Source organism: Carcharhinus amblyrhynchos, chromosome 3, assembly GCF_965287045.1.
Source record: "Carcharhinus amblyrhynchos chromosome 3, sCarAmb.v2.hapA, whole genome shotgun sequence".
Lineage (NCBI taxonomy): Eukaryota > Metazoa > Chordata > Chondrichthyes > Carcharhiniformes > Carcharhinidae > Carcharhinus > Carcharhinus amblyrhynchos.
The window spans coordinates 140,386,943-140,413,151 of NC_137326.1; the positions used below are offsets into that span (position 1 = coordinate 140,386,943).

The following is a 26,209-nucleotide window of genomic DNA, read 5'->3' on the forward strand; positions in this document are numbered from 1 at the left end:
CTGGTTATAGGTCCAGGGGAGAGGGAGGTGCTGGGGAGGGAGAGTTAAGGGGAGGGGGAGAGGGTGGGAGGAGGGTGCTGGTGGGTCCGGGGGAGGGGCAGGGGAGGGGGAGAGGGTGGGGGTGGGGCTGGGGGGTGGGTATGGGAGGGGCTGGGGAGGGGGCAGGGGAGAAGGGGAGGGGGAGGGGCTGGGGAGAGGGTGGAAGGGTGAGGTGGGGAGAGGGTGGAAGGGTGAGGTGGGGAGGGGGCGGGGTGAGGGTGGGGAGGGGGCGGAAGGGGTGGGGAGGGGGCGGAGGGGAAGGGGGTGGGGAGGGGGCGGGGTGAGGGTGAATTGTCTTTGTCGGTTCCCGGGAGAAACTGCGGCACAAACTGGGAAAGTGAGCGGAGCCCCGAGAGCGGAATGGGGTGAGTGAGACCCCCGGGGGGGTGGGGATTGTTCCTTACCCCCCCCCCTCCCGGGGCAGGGTGTGTCTCGGACAGGGGGGTTTTGTCTGGGTTGCAGTTTTGTTGCCATCTCCTTTGTCCAAGCGGCAAGTTTTGTTCAGTCCGGGACAGCTTGATTTGTGTCTCTGCCCATCTCTCTGTCTGTCTCTCTGTGTCTGTGTGTCTCTCTCTCTGTCTGTCTGTGTTTGTCTGTCTCTCTCTCTGTCTGTCTGTGTTTGTCTGTCTCTCTCTCTGTCTGTCTGTGTTTGTCTGTCTCTCTCTCTCTGTCTGTGGGTATGTCTCTCTCTCTCTGTCGCTGTGTGTGTCTCTCCCGCTGTGTCTCTGTCTGAGTCTCTGATGTTTGTGTGTGTCGGTCTGTCTGTGTCTGTCTTTCTGTCTGTCAGTCTCTGTCTGTCTGTGTCTGTCTTTCTGTCTCTCTCTCTCTCTGTCTGTGTGGCTGTCTCTCTCTCTCTGTCTGTGTGTCTCTCTCTCTCTCTCTGTCTGTGTGTCTGTCTCTCTCTCTGTCTGCGTACATATATTAAAAAAACCACAAAAATGTGTCAATCGCTGCCTCAACAGGAGGAGGCCATTCAGCCCCTCCATTTAGTTCTGCCACATAGATCCTGTATGGGTTCTCTGAAGAACCTTAGTTCCATAGCCGTGCTTGTTCAGGGGCAGTAACTCAATCGTGTGCTTCTCCTGTGATGCCAACATCCCAAAAACTAACAGCTAAAGAATGGATCCCAAGTACCAGCTAGTCTTTGTGAGAGACAGCATGCCCAGTTTGAGTTTATATTGGGAGTCTGTGTTAAACCAGCTTGCTCCCTCTCATTCTAACACACAATCAGGCTGAAGTGTGTTTGGGTAAGAAGTGAATTGCTAGTTTAAAACTCAGATGCAGCTTAAGGTGTGTGACACTGCAGACAAAGACTGTAGGATTGTGAAGGTGTGGGCAACAGGATGTTTGTCCTCATGAGTAAGAAGTCTCACAACACCAGCTTGTGTCCTCATGAGGAAACCTCAGACTTGGGGATAGAATTTTCCAGCTCCCTTGAGTAGGCAGCACAGTGGTCAGCACCCCGGGTTCAATTCACAGTCTTGGGTGATTGTCTGTGTGGAGTCTGCACATTTTCCCTGTGTCTGCATGGGTTTCCTCTGGGTGCTCCAGTTTCCTCCCACAATCTGAATGCATGCTGGTTAGGTTCTTTGGCCATGCTAAATTCTCTCTGTGTACCCAAATAGCCATTCACCTGACGAAGGGACTAACCCGAAAGCTTGTGAGTATATTATCAAATAAATAGGTTGGACTAAAACCTGGTGTTGTCAGACTTTTCACTACCCAAATAGGTATCAGAGTGTGCCAACTGGGGGATTTTCACAGTAACTTCATTGCAGTGTTAATGTAAGCCTAATTGTGACTTTTGACTTGGTCAAAGAAGACAGAGGGTAGCAGTGGAAGGGTGCGTATCTGAATGGAGGGCTGTGACAAGTGATGTCCGTAAAAAGTCTGACAACACCAGGTTTTTCCAGATGTCGCTGGATTCCGGGGAAGTGCCGGAGGATTGGAAAACGGCTAATGTTACGCCGTTGTTTAAGAAGGGTGCCAGGCAAAAGGCGGGGAATTACAGGCCGGTTAGTTTAACGTCTGTGGTAGGTAAAATGTTAGAATCCGTCATTAAGGAGGAAATTGCGAGGCATCTTGAAGGGAATTGCTTGATAGAGCAGACGCAACACGGTTTCATTAAAGGGAAGTCGTGTCTGACCAATTTACTGGAGTTCTATGAGGATGTGTCTAGGGCGGTGGATAGAGGAGAGCCGGTGGATGTGGTCTTTCTGGATTTTCAGAAGGCGTTTGATAAGGTACCTCACAAGAGGTTACTGCAGAAGGTCAGAGGACATGGAGTTGGGGGTAGGGTGTTAGCGTGGATAGAGGATTGGTTGTCAAATAGGAGGCAGAGAGTGGGGGTCAATGGGTGCTATTCGGATTGGCGGTTGGTGACTAGTGGGGTGCTCCAGGGGTCGGTGCTGGGGCCTCAGCTATTTACCATTTATATAGATGATCTGGAGGAGGGAACCGAGTGTAGGGTGTCGAAATTTGCTGATGACACCAAGATTGGGGGAAAGGCAAATTGTGCAGAGGGTGTGGAGAGTCTGCAGAAGGATCTAGATAGGCTGGGCGAATGGGCCAGGAAATGGCAAATGGAATTTAATGTTGGCAAGTGTGAGGTGGTCCACTTTGGTAGGAAGAATGGTAGGAAGGACTATTACTTACGTGGCGAAAAACTGCAGCAGGCGACGGTGCAGAGGGACCTCGGGGTCCTTGTGCATGAGTCGCAAAAACCCAGCCTGCAGGTGCAGCAGGTGGTCAGGAAGGCGAATGGGATGCTGGCCTTCATAGCGAGGGGGATTGAATATAAAAGTAGGGAGGTCTTGCTGCAGCTGTATAGGGCATTGGTGAGGCCGCAGCTGGAGTACTGTGTGCAGTTTTGGGCGCCGCACCTGCGCAAGGATATTTTGGCCTTGGAGGGAGTGCAGAGGAGGTTTACTAGGCTGATACCGGAGTTGAGGGGGTTGAGCTATGAGGAGAGGCTGAATAAACTAGGCTTGTACTCGTTAGAGTTTAGAAGAATGAGGGGAGATCTCATTGAGACGTATAAGATGATGAATGGGATGGATAGGATAGAGGTGGAAAGACTCTTCCCGCTCAAAAAAGACAGTAGGACTAGGGGGCACAGCCTCAAGATAAAGGGGGGGCAGTTCAGAACGGAGTTGAGGAGGAACTTCTTCACTCAAAGGGTGGTGAATCTCTGGAATTCTCTGCCCGTTGAAGTGGTGGAGGCTGCCTCGCTAAATATTTTTAAGAAGCGGGTTGATGGGTTTTTGATAAGAGAGGGGATTAAGGGTTATGGGGAGAGGGCGGGAAAGTGGAACTGAGCCACGACAGATCAGCCATGATCTTATTGAATGGCGGGGCAGGCTCGAAGGGCCAGATGGCCTACTCCTGCTCCTATTTCTTATGTTCTTATGTTTAGTCCAACCTATTTATTTGATAATATACTCACAAGCTTTCAGGGTTAGCCCCTTCGTCAGGTGAATGGAGAGTTCTGGCCTCAGACAGAGCATATAAAGCACAGACAGTTTAGAGATTACTGATTAGAATGCGAATCCTTACACCTAACTTGCTGTTCAAGACCTGAAGTGGCTGATAATGTGAGTGGAAGGAGCACTGATCACAGGTTAAAGAGATGTGTATTGTCTCCAGAAAGTACAGTAAGTGAGGTTTTGCAAACCCAGGCAAGTCACGGGGGTTACAGATAGTGCGACATGAACCCGAGATCCCTGTTGAGACCGTCCTCATGTGTGCGCACACACTGTCTGAGGCCAGAACTCTCCATTCACCTGACGAAGGGGCTAACCCCGAAAGCTTGTGAGTCTATTATCAAATAAATAGGTTGGACTAAAACCTGGTGTTGTCAGACTTTTTACTGTGTTTACGCCAGTCCAACGCCGGCATACCCACATCATGACAAGTGATGTCCCTCAGGGATCAGTGCTGGGACCTTTGCTGTTTGTAATATATATAAATGATTTGGTGGAAAATGTAACTGGATTGATTAGTAAGTTTGCGGACGACACAAAAGTTGATGGATTTGCAGGTAGTGATGAGGACCATCAGAGGATACAGCAGGATATAGATCAGTTGGAGACTTGGGTGGAGAGATGGCAGATGGAGTTTAATCTGGGCAAATGTGAGGTGATGCATTTTGGAAGGTCTAATACAGATAGGAAATATACAGTAAATGGCAGAACCCTTAAGAGTATTGATAGGCAGAGGGATCTGGATGTACGGGTACACAGGTCACTGAAAGTGGCAATGCAGGTGGGGAAGGTAGTCAAGAAGGCATATGGCATGCTTGCCTTCATTGGTTAGGGCACTGGGTTTAAAAATTGGCAAGTCATGTTGCAGCTTTATAGAACCTTAGTTAGGCTGCACTTGGAATAGTGTTCAATTCTGGTCACTACACTACCAGAAGGATGTGGAGGCTTTGGAGAGGGTACAGAAAAGATTTACCAATTCCACCAAGGGGGGGGGGTTTCCCATTAAAAACAGAGATGAGGGGGGATTATTTTCTAAGGGCAGTGAGTCTCTGGAATTCTCTTCCTCAGAGACAGCTGAGTCTGGGGTCATTGGATATACACAGTAAGAAGTCTGACAACACCAGGTTTAAGTCCAACCGATTTATTTGATAGTAAACTCACAAGCTTTCGAGGAGCTCCTTCCACTCACATTGTCGGCCACTTTAAGACTTGAACAGCAGGTTAGGTGTAAAGATTTGCATTCTAATCAGTAATCTGTAAACTGTCTGTGCTTTATATGCTCTGTCTGAGGCCAGAACTCTCCATTCACCTGATGAAGAGGTTAACCTCGAAAGCTTGTGAGTCTACTATCAAATAAATCGGTTGGACTTAAACCTGGTGTTGTCAGACTTCTTACTGTGTTTACCCCAGTCCAACGCCAACATCTCCACGTCATTGGACATAACCATAGAACCCTACAGTGCAGAAAGAGGCCCTTTGGCCCACTGAGTCTGCACCGAACACAATCCCACCCAGGACCTACCCCCATACCCCTGCATATTATACCCACTAATCCCTCTAACCTACGCATCCCTGGACACCAAGGGGCAATTTCTCAGCATGGCCAATCACCCTAACGCGCACATCTTTGGAATGTGGGAGGAAACCGGAGTACCCGGAGGAAACCCACACAGACACGAGGAGAATGTGCAAACTCCACACAGACTGACCCGAGCTGGGAATCGAACCCAAGACCCTGGAGCTGTGAAGCAGCAGTGCTAACCATTGTGCTAGTGTGCTGCCCAAAAATTCAAAGCCAAGAATGCCAGATTTTTGTTTGACAAGAAAGTTAAAGGTTATGTGGGGGTCAGGTAGAGAAGTGGAGTGGAGATCAGCCATGATCTGAATGAATGGTGGAGTAGGCTTGAAGGGCCAAGTGGCCTCCTCCTCCTGCTCCTAGTTCAAATCTTTATTCCAGAGGCAGGACTGCAAACCATTTATGATGGTGAGTTAAATATTCCAGGTTATAAATGTTTGTAAAAGGGCCAACCTTTGGGGACAGCTTGTCTAATGGATGAAAGCTATCACCGATAGTTAAACAGGACATCACAGTTTGAATTGGAGCTTCCACACACTGCTGGATAGCACCGATGAAATTGCAGAATATATTAATTCCTGGATTCAAGAGGTTTATAACAAAAACAAAGTAGTTTCTGTGGAGTTAGTGCAGGGTTCTGGCCTGTGGTCCTTCATGGGAACAGATGATGGCTGCAATCAGTCGAGCCCTAAACCAGGGGGTACATAGCACATTAGCAGAGAAAATAGTAAAGAAAATACACCCAATCATTGCTTTCGTTGTGCTGGATTCCTGTGGATTTGAAGCTACAGATATTCATTGTCTGCAGGATTTCCCCAGCGTTGGATTCTGCTTATTATTTATTGAAATTTATTTATTAATGTCATAAGAACGTAAGAAGTAGGAGCAGGAGTAGGCCATCTTGCCCTTCAAGCCTGCCCCACCATTCTTCAGATCAGCCATTAACAAATAAATTTCAATAAATAATAAGCAGAATCCAACGCTGGGGAAATCCTGCAGACAATGAATATCTGTAGCTTCAAATCCACAGGAATCCAGCACAACGAAGGCAATGATTGGGTGTATCTTCTTTACTATTTTTACTATGTCACAAGTAAGGCTTACATTAACACTGCAGTGAAAATCCCAGAGTTACCACACTCTGGCATCTGTTCGGGTATACTGAGGGAGAATTTAGCATGGCCAATGCACCTAACCGGCACATTTTTGGGAGGAAACCAGAGCACCTGGAGGAAACCCACGCAGACACGGGGAGAATGTGCAGAGTCTGCACAGACAGTGACCCGAGGTCAGAATCAAACCTGGGTCCCTGGTGCTGCGAGGCAGAGGTGCTAACCACTGCGCCACCTCGTGCTGTCCTTCAAGAATGTCGCTTTTGGCATCAGGTTCCTGTAAGTGTTCAAGAAGAACATGTCCCTGTCTACATCAACGGGGACAAAGTAAAAATGGTCATAAGCTTGAAGTTTTAGGTGTCCGGATCACCGACCTGTCCTGGTCTCCCCAGTGCTGACACTATAATTAAGAAAGCCCGCCAACACCTCTACTTTCTCAGAAGACTAAGGAAATTTGGTATGTCAGCGATGACTCTCACCAACTTTACAGATGCACCATAGAAAGCAGTCTTTCTGGTTGTATCACAGCTTGGTATGGGCTCCTTCTCTGCTCAAGACTGTAACGAACTACAAAAGGTCACGAATGTAGCCCAATCCATCACACAAACCAGCCTCTCATCCACTGACTCTGTCTATACTTCCTGCTGCCTCAGCAAAGCAATGGCATAATCAAGGAACTCATGCGCCCTGGATATTCTCTCTTCCACTTTCTTCTTTCGGGAAAAAGATACAAAAGTCTGAGGTCACGTACTAACCAACTCAAGAACAGCTTCTTCTCTGCTGCTGTCAGACTTTTGAATGGACCTACCTCGCTTTAAGTTGATCTTTCTCTACACCCTAGCTATGACTGTCACACTATAAAGAACAAAGAAAATTCCAGCACAGGAACAGGCCCTTCGGCCCTCCAATCCTGCACTGACCATGCTGCCCGACTGAGTTAAAACCCTCTACCCTTCCGGGGACCATATCCCTCTATTCCCATCTTATTCATGTATTTGTCCAGACTCCCCTTAAAAGTCACTATCGTATCCGCTTTCACTACCTCCCCTGGCAGCGGGTTCCAGGCACCCACCACTCTCTGCGTAAAAAAAAAACTTGCCTCGTGCACCTACATTCTACACTCTCTTGTTTCCTTCTCTATAAATGGAATGCTTTGTCTGTATAGTGTGCAAGAAACAATACTTTTCACTGTATGTTAATACATGTGACAATAATGAATCAAATCAAATCAAGCAGGAAGAGCACCAGACAAAGGACTGCAGGCAGGCTAAGTGCTGTAAACCTTGTGACAGAGCAGGCCATTGCTACAAGACCTGCTCCAAATGTGGCCTTGCTTATTCACAGGCAACGAAAGCCAAGACTGGCCGAGCAGATGAAAAAGCTGGCCTGAGTGCTGCCCACAATATGTGCAAACTGAGCAACAAAGCCTGCAGGCAGCAGAATGGGGCAATGAGGAAGGCAGTAGATGGTCAAACACCACTCCCCACCCTCACCTCTCAACGGATCGAACCAATGCAGGAGGATCCATCAGAGGGTGAGTTGTTGGGAGGTTGGCAGCTGGTGAGGAGGGCAGGAAGAAATGGAGAAAAGGAGAATCTCACCTCGCTGATGAGTAGCGTAAGAGCATTCCCACCCAACCCAGACAGTGGACATGGCCACGCTTGGACACAGATGACAATGAGCATCTGGAGAAGAAAGGACAGAATTCAAGGGAGTTGGAGAAGGAGACCTCTGTTCAGAAACAGATAGTGTGACATGAACCCAAGATCCCAGCAGTGACCAGTGTACCCCAACTCCAACCCCAAAGTGAGGAGACCAGCACACCCTAACACTGGGAATTCAGGAGTAGTAATGCCCCTGGAGGGGGATGGATGGGAGAGACTCTCCCAATCAAGGAAATGACAGGACCAGGGTGGAACAATCCATTGGGAGGGATTCAGGACAATTTCCTGAGCCCATTCAAACTGAAACAATTGTGGATGCTGAGGGCCTGGCAGGAACTGACAGGAGCTGTCAAAGACAACAGGTCTGGTAAGCGACAAAATTTGTTAAAACAGGGATGAAGATCATTTCCATTAACATGCATAATTTAAATCCACTATGTGATGTGTGGCTACCTTGGATTACCTTGCCAATACGAAAGCTGATCTGCTGTTTCTGCAGGCGTGTGCAATGCCGCACCTCAGCTCCAATAGCCGATGGTCACATTGATGGTAAGAAGTCTCACAACACCAGGTTAAAGTCCAACTGGTTTATTTGGTAGCACAAATCACAAGCTTTCAGAGCGCTGCTCCTTCATCAGGTGAGTGGGAGTTCTGTTCACAAACAGAGCATATAAAGACACAAACTCAATTTACAAAATAATAGTTGGAATGCAAGTCTTTACAGCTAATCAAGTCTTTAAAGGTGCAGACAATGCGAGTGGAGAGAGGGTTAAGCACAGGTTAAAGAGATGTGTATGTATTGTCTCCAGACAGGACAGTTAGTGAGATGTTGCAGTTAGTGAATTTGCTGATGACACCAAAGTTGGAGGAGTTGTAGACAGTGAGGATGGATGTTACAGTTTGCAGAGGGACATAGATAAGCTGCAGAGCTGGGCCGAGAGGTGGCAAATGGAGTTTAATACGGAAAAGTGTGAGGTGATTCACTTTGGTAAGAGTAACAGGAGTACAGAATATAGGGCTAATGGAAGGACTCTTAGTAGTGTTGACAAGCAGAGAGATCTCGGGGTACATGTGCATAGCTCCTTGAAAGTTGGCACCCAGGTTGATAAGGTTGTTAAGAAGGCGTACGGTGTGTTATCTTTTATTGGTAGAGGGATTGAATTTCGGAGCCGTGAGGTCATGTCACAACTGTACAAAACTCTGGTGCAGCCGCACTTGGAGTATTGCGTATAGTTCTGGTCACCGCATTATAAGAAAGATGTGGAGGCATTGGAAAGGGTGCAGAGGAGGTTTACCAGGATGTTGCCTGGTATAGTGGGAAGGTCTTATGAGGAAAGGCTGAGGGACTTGAGATTATTTTCATTGGAGAGAAGAAGGTTACAAAGTGACCTAATTGAGGCATACAAGATGATCAAAGGATTGGATAGGGTGGACAGTGAGAGCCTTTTTCCTCGGATGGTGATGGCTAACACGAGGGGACATAGCTTTAAATTAAGGGGTGGTAATTATAGGACGGATGTCAGAGGTAGGTTCTTTACTCAGAGGGTAGTAAGGTCGTGGAATGCCCTGCCTGCAGCAGTTGTGGACTCGCCAACTTTAAGGGCGTTCAAATGGTCGGTGGATAGGCATATGGATAACATTGGAATAGTTTAGGTTAGAGGGTCATTAGATTGGTTCCACTGGTCGGCGCAACATCGAGGGCCGAAGGGCCTGTACTGCGCTGTAATGTTCTATCCCTACTCCTGAACTCAAATCCTCTCGCAATGAAAACCAACATACCATTTGCCTTCTTTACCTCTTGATGCACCTGCATGCCTATCTTCAGCAACTTATCTTGATACAAAAGTGTCCAGAGGGGCAATTTTTTCACACAATGGATGGTGAATGGCTGGAACAAGTTACCAGAGGTAGTGGTCGAGGTGGGTACAATTTTGTCTTTTAAAAAGCATTTAGACAGTTACATGGATAAAATGGGTATAGAGGGATATGGGCCAAATGCAGGCAATTGGGATTAGTTTAGGGGTTTAACAAGAAAGGGTAGCATGGACAAGTTGGGTTGAAGGGCCTGTTTCCATGCTATAAACCTCTATGACTCTATAACTGGTACACAAGAACATCCAAGTCTCGTTGCGTATTCCACTCTTTCAATTTACAGCTATTCAGATAATCTGTCTGCCTATTTTTGTTACCAAAGTGGATAACTTCACATTTATCCACATCATACTGCATCCATCACGCATTTGCAACTCCAACTTGATTCTCAAGTTTGCTGATGACACGATTGTACAATGATGAAACAAAGTACAGGAAAGAGATAGAGAATCTGGTGAACAAAATCACAAATAGAAGGGTTGTGTGTGGTGGTAATAATCTTCTGAGGTGTGTCTATTCCAATGCCAGGAGTATTGTGGGGAAGGCAGACAAGTTAAGGGCATGGATTGACACATCGAATTATGACATTATAGTCATTAGTGAAACTTGGCTACAGGTCTGGCAGCTCAATGTTCCAGGGTTCCAATGTTTCAGACGTGATAGAGGCAGAGGGATGAAGGGTGGGGGGATGGCATTGCTACTCAGGGAAAATGTTGCAGCAGTGCTCAGGCAGGACAGATTAGAGGGCTTGTCTACAGAGGCCATATGGATGGAGCTGAGAAACAGGAAAGGTGTGACCACATTAATGGGGTTGTATTATAGACCACCCAGTAGTCAGCGAGAATTGGAGGAGCAAATCTGTAGAGAGATAGCAGACAACTGCTGGAAACATAAAGTTGTGTTGGTAGAAGATTTTAATTTTCCACATATAGATTGGGACTCCCACACTGTTAAAGGTGTAGACAGGTTGGAATTTGTAAAATGTGTTGAGGAGTGTTTTCTAACTCAATATACAGAGGTACCAACTAGAGAGGATGTGATATTAGATCTCCTATTAGGAAATGAGTTAGGACAAGTGACGGAAGTGTGTGTAGGGGAACACTTTAGTTCCAGTGATCATAACGCATTAGTTTCAACTTGATCATGGATAAAGATAGATCTGGTCCTTGGGTTGAGGTTCTGAACTGGAAAAAGGCCAAATTTGAAGAAATAAGAAAGGATCTAAAAAGTGTGGATTGGGACAGGCTGTTCTCTGGCAAGGATGTGATTGGTAAGTGGGAGGCCTTGAAAGGAGAAATTTTGAGAGTGCAGAGTTTGTATGTTCCTGTCAGGATTAAAGGCAAAGTGAATAAGAATAAGGAACCTTGGTTCTCGAGGGATATTGCAACTCTGATAAAGAAGAAGAGAGAGATGTATGACATGTATAGGCAACAGGGAACAAATAAGATGGCTAAGGAGTATAAAAAGTGCAAGAAACTACTTAACAAAGAAATCAGGAGGGCTAAAAGAATACATGAGGTTGCTTTGGCAGTCAAGGTGAAGGATAATCCTAAGAGCTTCTACAGGTATATTAACAGCAAAAGGATAGTAAGGGATAAAATTGGTCCTCTTGAAGATCAGAGTGGTCGGCTTTGTATGGAACCAAAAGAAATGGGGGAGATATTAAATGGGTTTTTTGCATCCGTATTTACTAAGGAAACTGGCATGGAGTCTATGGAAATAAGGCAAACAAGTAGGGAGGTCATGGAACATATACAGATTAAAGGGGAGGAGGTGTTTGCTGTTTTCAGGCAAATCAGAGTAGATAAATCCCCAGGACTAGACAGGGTATTCCCTCGGACCTTGAAGGAGACTAGTGTTGAAATTGCAGGGGCCCTGGCAGATATATTTAAAATGTCGGTATCCACGGTTGAGGTGCTGGATGATTGGAGGATAGCTCATGAGGTTCTGTTGTTTAAAAAAGGCTCAAAAAGTAATCCAAGAAATTATAGGTTGGTACGTTTGATGTCAGGAGTAGGTAAATTATTGGAAGGAGAACTAAGAGATAGGATCTACAAATACTTTGATGGACAGGGACTTATTAGGGAGAGTCAACATGGCTTTGTGCGGGGTAGGTCATATTTAACCAATCTATTAGATTTTTTCGAGAAGGATACCAGGAAAGTGGGTGAAGGGAAGGCATTAGATGTTGTCTACATGGACTTCAGTAAGGCCTTTGACAAGGTCCCGCATGGGAGGTTAGTTAGGAAGGTTCAGTTGCTAGGTATACATGGAGAGGTGGTAAATTGGATTAGACATTGGCTCAATGGAAGAAGCCAGAGAGTAGTAGTGGAGGACTGCTTCTCTGAGTGGAGGCCTGTGACTAGTGGTGTACAACAGAGATCAGTGCTGGGTCCATTGTTGTTTGTCATCTATATCAATGATCTGGCTGATAATGTTGTAAATTGGATCAGCAAATTTGCCGATGATCCAAAGATTGGAGGTGTAGTGGACAGTGAGGAAGGTTTTCAAAGGTTGCAGAGGGATTTGGACCAGGTAGAAAAATGGGCTGAAAATGGCAGATGGCGTTTAATGCAGACAAGTGTGAGGTATTGTACTTTGCAAGGACAAACCACGGTAGAACATACAAGGTAAATGATGGGACACTGAAGAGTGCAATAGAACAGAGGGATCTGGGAATACAGATACATAATTCCCTAAAAGTGGCGTCACAGGTAGATAGGGTCGTAAAGAGTGCTTTTGATTCATTGGCCTTTATAAATCAAAGTATTGAGTATAAGAGTTGGAATGTTATGGTGAGGTTGTATAAGACATTGGCAAGGCTGAATTTAAAGTATTGTGTGCAGTTTTGGTCACCTAATTACAGGAAGGATATTAATAAGGTTGAAAGAGTGCAGAGAAAGTTTACAAGGATGTTGCCGGGACTTGAGAAACTGAGTTACAGAGAGAGATTGAATAGGTTAGGACTTCATTCCCTGGAGTGTAGAAGAATGAGGGGAGATTTGATAGAGATGTATAAAATTATGATGGGTATAGATAGAGTGAATGTAAGCAGGCTTTTTCCACTGAGGCTAGGGGAGGAAAAAACTAGAGGACATGGGTTAAGGGTGAGGGGGGGAAAATTTAAAGGGAATATTGGGGGGGGCTTCACACAGAGAGTTGTGGGAGTGTGGAATGAGCTGCCAGAAGAAGTGGTGAATGCGGGCTCACTTTTAACGTTTAAGAATAACTTGGACAGGTAGATGGATGAGAAGGTGTGGAGGGATATGGTCCAAGTGCAGGTCAGTGGGACTAGGCAGAAAAGTGGTTCAGCGCAGCCAAGAAGGGCCAAAAGGCCTGTTTCTGTGCTGTAGTGTTCTATGGTTCTAACTGTTGCGGTGACAATAATCTCTCCCTCAATGCCAACAAAATGAAGAAGATTGTCATCGACTTCAGGAAGCGTAGTGGAGAACATGCCCCTGTCTACATCAATGATGATGAAGTGGAAATGATCGAAAGCTTCAGATGTCTACGTGTCCAAATTACCAACAACTTGTCCTGGTCCCTCCATGCTAATGCTATAGTAAGAAAGCCCACCAACATCTTTGCATTGTCTTCACTTTTAGAAAATGTTTAACTCCCTGAACTCTCCCAGCTTATGGTCTCCAATTCTGGTGTTCAAAGATGTGGTTTCTCAATGGTTCTCTCTCTTTCCTTTGACAGATGTTTCTGGTTGTTCGTGCTAAGCTTCTTTATCTCTGTTGGAGCAGACGTGACTGAATTGACAGGGATGTTTGGGCAGATTCAGTCTCCCAATTATCCGGAAGGATACCCAAGTGATTTAGACGTAACCTGGAATATAACAGTACCCACTGGATTTCGAATCAAGCTCTACTTCATGCATTTTGACCTGGAGCCCTCCTATCTCTGTGAATACGACTACGTGAAGGTGAGATGGAAGCACCCCTCCCCAAACATCTTAACATCGTTTTTACTTTCATTTGCGCTCAGTGCTGTCGATTACAATTTGACATCAAAACTTATAATTTGGATTGAATTTGATAGCGACCTCGAAGCTATCCCTGTGCATTCAGGAGTCTACATTGAAAAATACAAGTTAATTAATTACCTAAATGATATCTAAATTTATTCAGATTTTATTTAGTCCATAAAAATGGAAGAACATTGTTTATTCCCATCAGCACTGAATTGAGTTTAGTCTCAAGGTCGATATATTCAATCCCATCTACTCCCCAGGTCTCAGCTTCTAAACTCTTCTCCTTTCTCACCCCAGTTTTCCACACTCGGAGTTAAGAACAAAGAAATGTATAGCACAGGAGCAGGCCCTTCGGCCCTCCAGACTTGTGTCAATCGTGATAAGAACATAAGAACATAAGAAATAGGAGCAGGAGTAGGCCATCTAGCCCTTCGAGCCTGCCCCGCCATTCAATAAGATCATGGCTGATCAGTCGTGGCTTAGTTCCACTTTCCCGCCCTCTCCCCATAACCCTTAATCCCCTCTCTTATCAAAAATCCATCAACCCGCTTCTTAAAAATATTTAGCGAGGTAGCCTCCACCACTTCAATGGGCAGAGAATTCCAGACATTCACCACCCTTTGAGTGAAGAAATTCTTCCTCAACTCCGTTCTAAACTGCCCCCCCTTTATCTTGAGGCTGTGCCCCCTAGTCCTACTGTCCTTTCTGAGCGGGAAGAGTCTCTCCACCTCTATCCTATCCATTCCATTCATCATCTTATACGTCTCAATGAGATCTCCCCTCATTCTTCTAAACTCTAACGAGTACAAGCCTCATTTATTCAGCCTCTCCTCATAGCTCAACCCCCTCAACTCCGGCATCAGCCTAGTAAATCTCCTCTGCACTCCCTCCAAGGCCAAAATATCCTTGCGTAAGTACGGCGCCCAAAACTGCACACAGTACTCCAGCTGCAGCCTCACCAGTGCCCTATACAGCCGCAGCAAGACCTCCCTACTTTTATATTCAATCCCCCTCGCTATGAAGGCCAGCATCCCATTCGCCTTCCTGACCACCTGCTGCACCTGCAAGCTGCTGTAACTAAATTCAGAAAAAAACCTTCTGACCTTACTCGGTCCGTATCCTCTAATCCCTTTCTATTCATGTCCCCATCTAGATATCTACATTTATTCAGATTTTAATTGGTCCATAAAAATGTTTCCACAATGCAGTAAAAGCTTGAGAGCACTGCGGAACTGACCATTTTGATACTATTTTCACCCAGGATGGGTGATATTAAATAATCATTATCATCTTTCTTCATTGTCATCCTGCAGAGATTACAACTATAAATCCCACCAAACATTTCCCCTGAATCAGCTGATTATCTCCCTTACACCCCTCCCCTTCTTCTCTCTCACCCCCCCATCTCTCTCCCCCTGCTCTCTAGACCCCACTCTCTCCCCCTGCTCTCTCTCTCTCCCCCTGCTCTCTCTCTCTCTCCCCCTGCTCTCTCTCTCTCTCCCCCTGCTCTCTCTCTCTCTCCCCCTGCTCTCTCTCTCTCTCCCCCTGCTCTCTCTCTCTCTCTCCCCCCCTGCTCTCTCTCTCTCTCTCCCCCCCTGCTCTCTCTCTCTCTCCCCCTGCTCTCTCTCTCTCTCCCCCTGCTCTCTCTCTCTCCCCCTGCTCTCTCTCTCTCCCCCTGCTCTCTCTCTCTCCCCCTGCTCTCTCTCTCTCCCCCTGCTCTCTCTCTCTCTCCCTGCTCTCTCTCTCTCTCCCCCTGCTCTCTCTCTCTCCCCCTGCTCTCTCTCTCTCCCCCTGCTCTCTCTCTCTCCCCCTGCTCTCTCTCTCTCTCCCCCTGCTCTCTCTCTCTCTCCCCCTGCTCTCTCTCCCTCTCCCCCTGCTCTCTCTCTCTCTCCCCCTGCTCTCTCTCTCTCTCCCCCTGCTCTCTCTCTCTCTCCCCCTGCTCTCTCTCTCTCTCCCCCTGCTCTCTCTCTCTCTCCCCCTGCTCTCTCTCTCTCTCCCCCTGCTCTCTCTCTCTCTCCCCCTGCTCTCTCTCTCTCTCCCCCTGCTCTCTCTCTCTCTCCCCCTGCTCTCTCTCTCTCTCCCCCTGCTCTCTCTCTCTCTCCCCCTGCTCTCTCTCTCTCTCCCCCTGCTCTCTCTCTCTCTCCCCCTGCTCTCTCTCTCTCTCCCCCTGCTCTCTCTCTCTCTCCCCCTGCTCTCTCTCTCTCTCCCCTGCTCTCTCTCTCTCTCCCCCTGCTCTCTCTCTCTCTCCCCCTGCTCTCTCTCTCTCTCCCCCTGCTCTCTCTCTCTCTCCCCCTGCTCTCTCTCTCTCTCCCCCTGCTCTCTCTCTCTCTCCCCTGCTCTCTCTCTCTCTCCCCCTGCTCTCTCTCTCTCTCCCCCTGCTCTCTCTCTCTCTCCCCCTGCTCTCTCTCTCTCTCCCCCTGCTCTCTCTCTCTCTCCCCCTGCTCTCTCTCTCTCTCCCCCTGCTCTCTCTCTCTCTCCCCCTGCTCTCTCTCTCTCTCCCCCTGCTCTCTCTCTCTCTCCCCCTGCTCTCTCTCTCTCTCCCCCTGCTCTCTCTCTCTCTCCCCCTGCTCTCTCTCTCTCTCCCCCTGCTCTCTCTCTCTCTCCCCCTGCTCTCTCTCTCTCTCCCCCTGCTCTCTCTCTCTCTCCCCCTGCTCTCTCTCTCTCTCTCCCCCTGCTCTCTCTCTCTCTCTCCCCTGCTCTCTCTCTCTCTCTCCCCCTGCTCTCTCTCTCTCTCTCCCCCTGCTCTCTCTCTCTCTCTCCCCCTGCTCTCTCTCTCTCTCTCCCCCTGCTCTCTCTCTCTCTCTCCCCCTGCTCTCTCTCTCTCTCTCCCCCTGCTCTCTCTCTCCCTCTCCCCCTGCTCTCTCTCTCTCTCTCCCCCTGCTCTCTCTCTCTCTCTCCCCCTGCTCTCTCTCTCTCTCTCCCCCTGCTCTCTCTCTCTCTCTCCCCCTGCTCTCTCTCTCTCTCTCCCCCTGCTCTCTCTCTCTCTCTCCCCCTGCTCTCTCTCTCTCTCTCCCCCTGCTCTCTCTCTCTCTCTCCCCCTGCTCTCTCTCTCTCTCCCCCTGCTCTCTCTCTCTCCCCTTGCTCTCTCTCTCTCTCTCTCTCCCCCCCCCCTCCCCCTCTCTCCCCTCCTTCCAAACTCCAGGCCTTGGTGACCCGCAAATTTGTTCCAGATGCTGGACCCCTGAAGTTGCTCTGAGTGCGGGGACCCCCAGAGTCCCCACACCTGCTCCGTAATGCTGCTTCTGGATCAATTTCAAATCTTCACTCTGACGCCCAGGAGAATGTCACTTGCAGGTTTTATGCAGAGGAGGGAAGGATGGGGGAAAGGAGGAGAGGGATGGGGGAAAGGATTGGCAGAGCTGGAGGGGAGGGGAAAGGAGGGAGAGAAGAAGGGGAGGGGTGTAAGGGAGATAATCAGCTGATTCAGGGGAAATGTTTGGTGGGATTTATAGTTGTAATCTCTGTAGGATGACAATGAAGAAAGATGATAATGATTATTTAATATCACCCATCCTGGGTGAAAATAGTAACAAAATGGTCAGTTCCGCAGTGCTCTCAAGCTTTTACTGCATAGTGGAAACATTTTTATAGAACATAGAACATTACAGCGCAGTACAGGCCCTTCGGCCCTCGATGTTGCGCCAACCAGTGGAACCAATCTAATGACCCTCTAACCTAAACTATTTCTGGACCAGTTAAAATCTGACTAAATGTAGATATCATTGAAGTAATTAATACACTTGTATTTTTCAATACAGGTTTGATAAAGTTCCACATAGTAGGCTGCTCTGGAAGGTTAGATCACATGGAATCCAGGGCGAGCTGGCAGACTGGATATACAATTGGCTTGATGATAGGACGCAGAGGATAATGGTGGAAGGATGCTTGTCGGAATGTGACGAGTGGTGTGCCTCAGGGGTCAGTGCTGGGCCCATTACTATTTCTTATCTATATCAATGATTTGGATGAGAATGAACAAAGCATGATCAGTAAGTTTGCAGATGAAACTAAAATAGGTGGTATTGTAGACAGTGAGGAAGGTTATCAAAAATTGCAGCAGGATCCTGATCAACTAGGGAAATGATAAGAGTGAGGTGGTTGCATTTTGGAAAATCAAATCAAGCTAGGACTTTCATGGTGAATGGTAGGATTTTAGGGAGTATCGTGGAAGCTCCCTCTACACTATCCCTGATCAAACACTCCCAGGACAGGTACAGCACGGGGTTAGATACAGAGTAAAGCTTCCTCTACACTGTCCCCCATCAAACACTCCCAGGACAGGTACAGCACGGGGTTAGACACAGAGTAAAGCTTCCTCTACACTGTCCCCCATCAAACACTCCCAGGACAGGTACAGCACGGGGTTAGACACAGAGTAAAGCTCCCTCTACAATGTTCCCATCTAACATTCCCAGGACAGTTACAGCTTGAAAATGATGTCTTAATTATGGAGTGCTGATCTGAAAATCTTCCTCTTTGATCTCTCTCTTAAGAGCCAAGAGCCAGGATTGATTTACTAGAAAGTTCAAAATGCAAGTCTCCACTGAGTCTTTTGCTGCAGTAAATGTTGGCAGCTCCAATAAGATTTGTTTATGTTGCAGCGAACTTGTGAAACACATTTCCGTTCCCAGACTTTCAACGATCAGATCAACAGCTGGAGTGAAGACTGCAACTCAGTGGCACATCTCCTAGCAGCTGTCTCGAAATACAACTAGAAAATCTGTGGGGACAGCATAGAGGGAGCTTTACTCTGTATCTAACCCCGTGCTGTACCTGTCCTGGGAGTGTTTGATGGGGACAGTGTAGAGGGAGCTTTACTCTGTATCTAACCCCGTGCTGTAGCTGTCCTGGGAGTGTTTGATGGGGACAGTGCAGAGGGAGCTTTACTCTGTATCTAACCCCGTGCTGTACCTGTCCTGGGAGTGTTTGATGGGGACAGTGTAGAGGGAGCTTTACTCTGTATCTAACCCCGTGCTGTACCTGTCCTGGGAGTGTTTGATGGGGACAGTGTACATAGAACATTGCAGTGCAGTACAGGCCCTTCGGCCCTTGATGTTGCACAGACTTGTGAAACCAGTCTAAAGCCCGCCTAACCTACACTATTCCAATATCATCCATATGTTTATCCAATGACCATTTAAATGCCCTTAATGTTGGCAAGTCCACAACTGTTGCAGGCAGGGCGTTCCACGCCCTTACTACTCTCTGAGTAAAGAACATACTTCTAACATCTCTCCTATATATCAATTTAAAGCTATGCCACCTCATGTTAGCCATCACCATCTGAGGAAAAAGGCTCTAACTGTCCACCCTATCTAATCCTCTGATCATCAGCGGTAGACAGAGGGGAACCGGTGGATGTGGTGTTTTTAGATTTTCAAAAGGCGTTTGATAAGGTGCCTCATAAAAGGTTGCTAGAGAAGATTAGGGTGCACGGAGTTGGGGGTAAGGTGTTAGCGTGGATAGAGGATTGGCTGTCTAATAGGAAGCAGAGAGTTGGTATCAATGGGTGCTATTCTGATTGGTGGTTGGTGACTAGTGGAGTGCCGCAGGGATTGGTGCTGGGGCCTCAACTGTTTACCATTTATATAGATGATCTGGAGGAGGGGGCTGAGTGTAGGGTGACAAAATTTGCTGGTGACACGAAAATGAGTGGAAAAGCAAATTGCGTGGAGTGTGTGGAAAGTCTGCAGAGGGATCTGGATAGGCAGAGCGAGTGGGCGAGGACCTGGCAGATGGAGTATAATGTTAGCAAGTGTGAGGTTATCCACTTCAGCAGAAATAATAGTCGGAAGGATTACTATTTAAAAGGCAAAAAGCTGCAGAATGCTACGGTGCAAAGGGACCTGGGGGTCCTTGTGCACGAGTCGCAAAAACCCAGTCCGCAGGTGCAGCAGGTGATCAAGAAGGTGAATGGAATGTTGGCCTTTATAGCGAGGGGGATAGAATATAAAAGCAGGGAGGTCTTGCTGCAACTGTACAGGGTACTGGTGAGGCTGCAGCTGGAGTGCTGTGTGCAGTTTTGGTCGCCGCATTTGTGCAGGGATATATTAGAACATAGAACATTACAGCGCAGAACAGGCCCTTCAGCCCACGATGTTGCGCCGACCAGTTAAAAAGCAATGACCCTCAAACCTAAACCAATCCCTTTCCATCCATAAACCTATCCACGGATCTCTTAAACGCCCCCAAACTAGGCGCATTTACAACTGCAGCAGGCAGGGCATTCCAATCCCTCACCACCCTCTGGGTAAAGAACCTACCCCTGACATCCGTCCTATAACTACCCCCCCTTAATTTAAAGCCATGACCCCTCGTGCTAGCTTTCTCCATCCTAGGAAAAAGGCTATCTCTATCCACCCTATCTAAACCTCTAATCATCTTATATGTTTCAATAAGATCCCCTCTTAGCCGCCTTCTTTCTAACGAAAACAACCCCAAGTCCCTCAGTCTCTCCTCATAGGACCTCCCCTCCATACCAGGCAACATCCTGGTAAACCTCCTCTGCACCCTCTCCAAAGCCTCCACATCCTTCCTATAATGTGGGGACCAGAACTGCACACAATACTCCAAGTGCGGCCGCACCAGAGTTGTGTACATATTGGCCTTGGAGGGAGTGCAGAGGAGGTTCACTAGGCTGATACCGGAGATGAGGGCATTGGACTATGAAGAGAGACTAAATAGACTGGGTCTGTACTCGTTGGAGTTTAGGAGGATGAGGGGGGGATCTTATAGAGACGTATAAGATAATGAAAGGGATGGATAGAGTAGGGGTAGAGAGATTCTTCCTGCTCAGAAAGGATAGCAGGACTAGAGGGCACAGCCTCAAGATAAGGGGAGGGGGGGACAGTTTAGATTGGAGTTGAGGAGGAACTTCTTCACTCAAAGGGTGGTGAATCTCTGCCTGTTGAAGTGGTGGAGGCTACCTCACTAAATATACTTAAGTCACGGGTAGACAGGTTTTTAACAGACAAGGGAATTAAGGGTTATGGGGAGAAAGCGGGAAAGTGGAACTGATCCACTTCAGATCAGCCATGATCTTATTGAATGGCGGGGCAGGCTCGAAGGGCTAAATGGCCTACTCCTGCTCCTATTTCTTATGTTCTTGTATGCCTCAATCAAGTCACCTCTTCACCTTCTCTCTAATGAAAACAACCTCAAGTCCCTCAGCCTTTCCTCATAAGACCTTTTCACCATACCAGGCAACATCCTGGTAAACCTCCTCTGCACCCTTTCCAATGCTTCCACATCCTTCTTATAATGCGGCGACCAGAACTGTACGCAATACTCTAAGTGCGGCCGCACCAGAGTTTTGTACAGTTGCAACATGATCGTATGGCTCCGAAATTCAATCCCTCTGTCAATAAAAGCTAACACAACGTACGCCTTCTTAACAACCTTATCAACCTGGGTGCCAACTTTCAGGGATCTATGCATACGTACCCCGAGATCTCTCTGCTCGTCGACACTACCAAGAGTCCTTCCATTAGCCCAATACTCTGTAATCCTGTTACTCCTTCCAAAGTGAATCACATCATGCTTTTCTGCATTAAATTCCATTTGCCACCTCTCAGCCCAGCTCTGCAGCTTATCTATGTCCCTCTGCAAACTGTAACATCCATCCTCACTGTCTACAACTCTTCTGACTTTAGTGTCATCAGCAAATTTACTAACCCATCCTTCTACACCCTCATCTAGGTCATTTATAAAAATGACAAACAGCAGTGGCCCCAAAACAGATCCCTGCGGTACACCCCTTGTAACTGAACTCCAGGTTGAATATTTCCCATCAACCACCACCCTCTGTCTTTTATCAGCTAGCCAATGCCTGATCCAAACTGCTAAATCACCCTCAATCCCATGCTTCTGTATTTTCTGCAGTAGCCTACCATAGGGAACCTTATCAAACGCTTTGCTAAAATCCATATACAACACGTCAACTGCTTTACCCTTTTCCATCTCTTTGGTCACCTTCTCAAAGAACTCAAGGTTTGTGAGGCACGACCTACCCTTCATAAAACGGTGTTGACTATCCCTAATCAAACTATTTCTCTCTCGGTGATTATAATTCCTATCTCTTATAATTCTTTCCAAAACTTTGCCCAGAACAGAAGTAAGGCTCACCGGTCTATAATTTCCAGGATGGTCTCTACTCCCCTTCTTGAACAAGGGGACAACATTTGCTATCCTCCAGTCTTCCGGTACTATACCTGCAGCCATTGATGACATCAGGATCAAAGCCAAAGGCTCTGCAATCTCCTGCCTAGCCTCCCAGAGAATCCTGGAATAAATCCCATCTGGCCCAGGGGACCTATCTGTTTTCATACTTTCTAGAATTGCTAACGTAGAACATAGAACATTACAGCGCAGAACAGGCCCTTTGGCCCACGATGTTGCGCCGACCAGTTACAAAAACAATGACCCACTAGCCTATACCAATCCCTTTTCGTCCATAAACCTATCCAGAGATCTCTTAAACGCCCCCAAACTAGACGCATTTACAACTGCAGCAGGCAGGGCATTCCAATCCCTCACCACCCGCTGGGTAAAGAACCTACCCCTGACATCCGTCCTGTAGCTACCCCCCCTTAATTTAAAGCCATGCCCCCTCGTGCTAGCTTTCTCCATCCGAGGAAAAAGGCTATCACTATCGGAAAAAGGCTATCACTATCATCTCCTCCTCATGTACTTCAACCCCATCTAGTCTAAAAGCCTGTATAATTGCAACAACACATCCCTGCTCCTGTACTCGAAACCTCTCGCAATGAAGGCCGACATACCATTTGCCTTCTTTACCGCCTGCTGCACCTGCACGCTTACCTTCAGTGACTGGTGCACAAGGACATCCAGGTCCCTCTGTACACTCCCCTCTCCCAATTTACAGCCATTCAGGTCGTAATCTGCCTTCTTGTTTTTGCTTCCAAAGTGAATAACCTCACATTTATCCAAATTATATTGCATCTGCCATTGATTTGCCCACTCACCCAACCTGTCTAGATCATTCTGAAGGATCTCTGCATTCTCGTCACAGTTCTCCCTCTCACCCAACTCGGTGTCATCTGCAAACTTTGAGATGTTGCATTTTGTTCCCTCATCCAAATCATTAATCTATATTGTGAATAGCTGGGGTCTCAGCACTGATCCCTGTGACACCCCACTAGTTACTGCCTGCCAATTAGAAAAGCACCTATTAATTCCTACTCTTTGTTTCCTCTCTGCCAGCCAGTTTTCTATCCATCTCAATACACTTCCCTCAATCCCATGTGCTTTAATCTTGCTCGATTGTCTCTTGTGCGGGACTTTGTCAAACATTTTCTGAAAGTCCAAATATACCACATCGACTGGCTCCCCCTTGTCAATTCTACTGGTTACATCTCCAAATATTACATCAGCTCAGAAAGGATAGTAGGACTAGGGGGCACAGCCTCAAGATAAAGGGGGGGGCGGTTTAGAACGGAGTTGAGGAGGAACTTCTTCACTCAAAGGGTGGTGAATCTCTGGAATTCTCTGCCCGTTGAAGTGGTGGAGGCTGCCTTGCTAAATATTTTTAAGAAGCGGGTTGATGGGTTTTTGATAAGCGAGGGGATTAAGGGTTATGGGGAGAGGGCGGGAATGTGGAACTGAGCCACGACAGATCAGCCATGATCTTATTGAATGGCGGGGCAGGCTCGAAGGGCCAGATGGCTTACTCCTGCTCCTATTTCTTATGTTCTTATGTTCACTGGGGGATTATTGTGATGGTGCCCTGCAGCTGGGCACCGAGTGGTCACTCTTCACCTGTTTTCCAGGATAAGGTGTGCTGGACATTGATGATGACTGGAAGTCATCACATTTGACCTTATTCTAGCTGGTTTGCTGAGGACAATGTGGTGTCAGCTTCTAGCTGGAAGCTCTGGATTCTGAACAGATCTAATTGCTTCTCACTCTCAAATCTAGGGGCTCTGAGGTTTTTTTGACCCTGCCAACCCCCACTCTCTCACGCACATTGAGCTGAATGAAGATCATGTTGTGTGTGGAAAGGTCTGAGGAACCAGTCAGCAACATGGATTAGCCTGGAGTTCAATGTAAATATTTGAACAAAAGCATCAGCAGAAAGGGGCAGCAATATGGGTCAATCCAAAAGTGGTCCTTGTAACATTGCCAAAGATACCCTCACTTTATCACAGGTTACTCGATAGCAATTCACCTGGTAAGGTACTAGCTTTCTAACCAAGACGCTGCTTGTGACTTGCTTTTTCTCCCTCTCTGTCACGGTTCTACTGAGTGCGTTTGACGTAATCCAGACTCCAGAATTGGGTAGTGTTCATTCAGACAGTGAGGGGAAAGGAACAGCAGATATTTCACCTGGGCAGAGTGGATTGTGGCAGAGTGACCCAGGATATTGTATCCTGAAAGCAAGGAGATGCCATTGTTGTTGGATGAAAAAAGATGCTTGAGTGGTCAAAACCTGAGGAGAAACAATGGGATCTTGCTATTCCTCAAGCAGGGTGGTAAAATCTGCCTTTTGATTCTAGGTTGTGTCTGATGAAGATTTGATGGAAACGTTCTGTGGCAGAGAGAGCACTGATACTGAGCAAATCCCAGGCCGAGAGTTTGTCCTGACTAACGGCAATACCATGGCTGTCACATTCAAGACTGACTTTTCCAATGAGGAGCGTTTCACCGGCTTCGAGGCTCATTATTCTGCTGTCGGTGAGTGGCTGGATTCTGAAGTCTGTGCAGACTGAACCAAATAGTGTGTTGAATCTGCTGTCCTCCACCGTGGCAAGTTGGTCGTGCTGGAGGCATTTAAGCAGGCAGGAGGGTTGGGGATGGGGACCTGATTAAATCCATGAGGCGATGGCCATGGGAAGAAAGGAAAAAAGAAAGGAATGGGGAAACTTGAATTGGAGAGAAAGGAGAATGGTGGTACAGTGGTTAGCACTGCTGCCTCTCAGTGCCAGAGACCTGGGTTCAATTCCTGGCTTGGGTCACTGTCTGTGTGGAGTTTGCACATTTTCCCCATGTCTGTGTGGGTTTCCTCCGAGTTTCTGGTTTTCTCTCACAGTCCAAATATCTGCGGGTTAGATGGATTAACCATGCTAAATTGCCCCTAAATTGTCAGGGGGACTAACAGGGTAAATGTGTGGGAGTAGGTCCAAGGTGGGATTGTGATTGACATAGGCTCAATGGGCCAAATGGCTTCCTTCTGTACTGTAGGGATTCTATGAAAAGGATGGATTAAAAGAAAGAAATGCGGAAGCTTGGTCTTGAACTTGAAAGAGAGAAGTTAGCAATTGAGGGAGAGAGAGAGAGAAGCTAAACAGTGACACAGAAGATAATGGCAAGCAGAGATGGTGATTAGAATTGTGACTTTGATTCCTATGAGGAATTTGACTTAACTGAAAATCTTTCGTTTCTAAATTCATCGAGGTTGGAGTTGAACGACATCTCGCCTCATTTGAGAAGATCGCCTGAAATTGAATTTATTTTATTCTTTCACGGGACATGGGTGTCGCTGGCTAGGCCAGCATTCGTTGCACATCCCTAATTGCCTTCTAGAGGGTGGTGGTGCTGAGCTGCCTTTTTGAAACGCTGCAGTCCCCAAGGTGTAGATATACCCACAGTGCTGTTAGGGAGGGAATTCCAGGATTTTGACTCAACGATAGTGAAGAATGGATGGTGAGTGGGTTGGAAGGGAATCTCAGAGTAGGGGTATCCCCAGCTATCTGCTGCTCTTGTCCATTTAAATGGTAGAGGTCATGGGTTTGGAAAGTGCTGTTGAAGGAGCCGTGGTGAGTTCGTGCAGTGAATCTTACAGATAGTTCACATGGCTGCCACTGTGTATGGGTGCTGGAGGGAGTGAATGTTTGTGGATGGGGTGCCAATCAAGTAGGGCTGCTTTGTCTGGGTAGTGTTTGGCTTCTTGAGGGTTGTTGGAGCTACACCATCCAGGCAATGGGAGAGTATTCCATCACACTCATGACTTGAGCCTTGAGATTGGTGGACAGGCTTTGGGGATTCAGGTGGTGACTCCTCCTGCGCAGGAGTCATGGACTTTGACCTTGTAGCCACAGTATTTATATGGCTAGTCTAGTTCAGTCTCTGGTTGACAGTAGCCCTCAGGATGTTGACAGTGGGGGATTCAGTGATAGTAATGACATTGAAGGTTTAGGGGAGATAGTTAGATTCTGTCTTACTGGAGATGGTCATTGCCTGGGACTTGTGTGTTGTGAATGTTCCACTTATCAGCCCAAGCCTAGATATTGTCCAGGTCTTGCTGCATTTGGACACGGGCTGCTTCAGTATCTGAGGAGACGCGAGTGATGCTGAACACTGAGCAATCGTCAACAAACATCTCCACTTCTGATATTATGGTGGAAGGAAGGTCATTCATAGAATCATAGAACATAGAAAAACTACAGCACAAACAGGCCCTTTGGCCCACAAGTTGCGCCGATCATATCCCTACCTACTAGGCTTACCTATAACCCTCAATCTTATTAAGT

At 47.3% G+C, this 26,209-nt stretch overlaps 1 protein-coding gene across 2 annotated transcripts in view; it reads left to right on the forward strand.

Moving 5' to 3' along the window:
- The first annotated feature begins 354 nt into the window (after window positions 1–354).
- The window catches only part of LOC145341215 (mannan-binding lectin serine protease 1-like), a 153,438-nt gene continuing 127,583 nt past the window's right edge, over window positions 355–26,209 (forward strand). For both annotated transcript variants that reach the window (XM_080186136.1, XM_080186135.1), the window contains exons 1-3: window positions 355–404; window positions 13,448–13,673; window positions 24,236–24,413. In XM_080186136.1, the coding sequence (XP_080042262.1) occupies window positions 400–404; window positions 13,448–13,673; window positions 24,236–24,413 (409 nt within the window). In that variant the 5' untranslated portion in view covers window positions 355–399. The remainder of the gene's footprint in view (window positions 405–13,447; window positions 13,674–24,235; window positions 24,414–26,209) is intronic.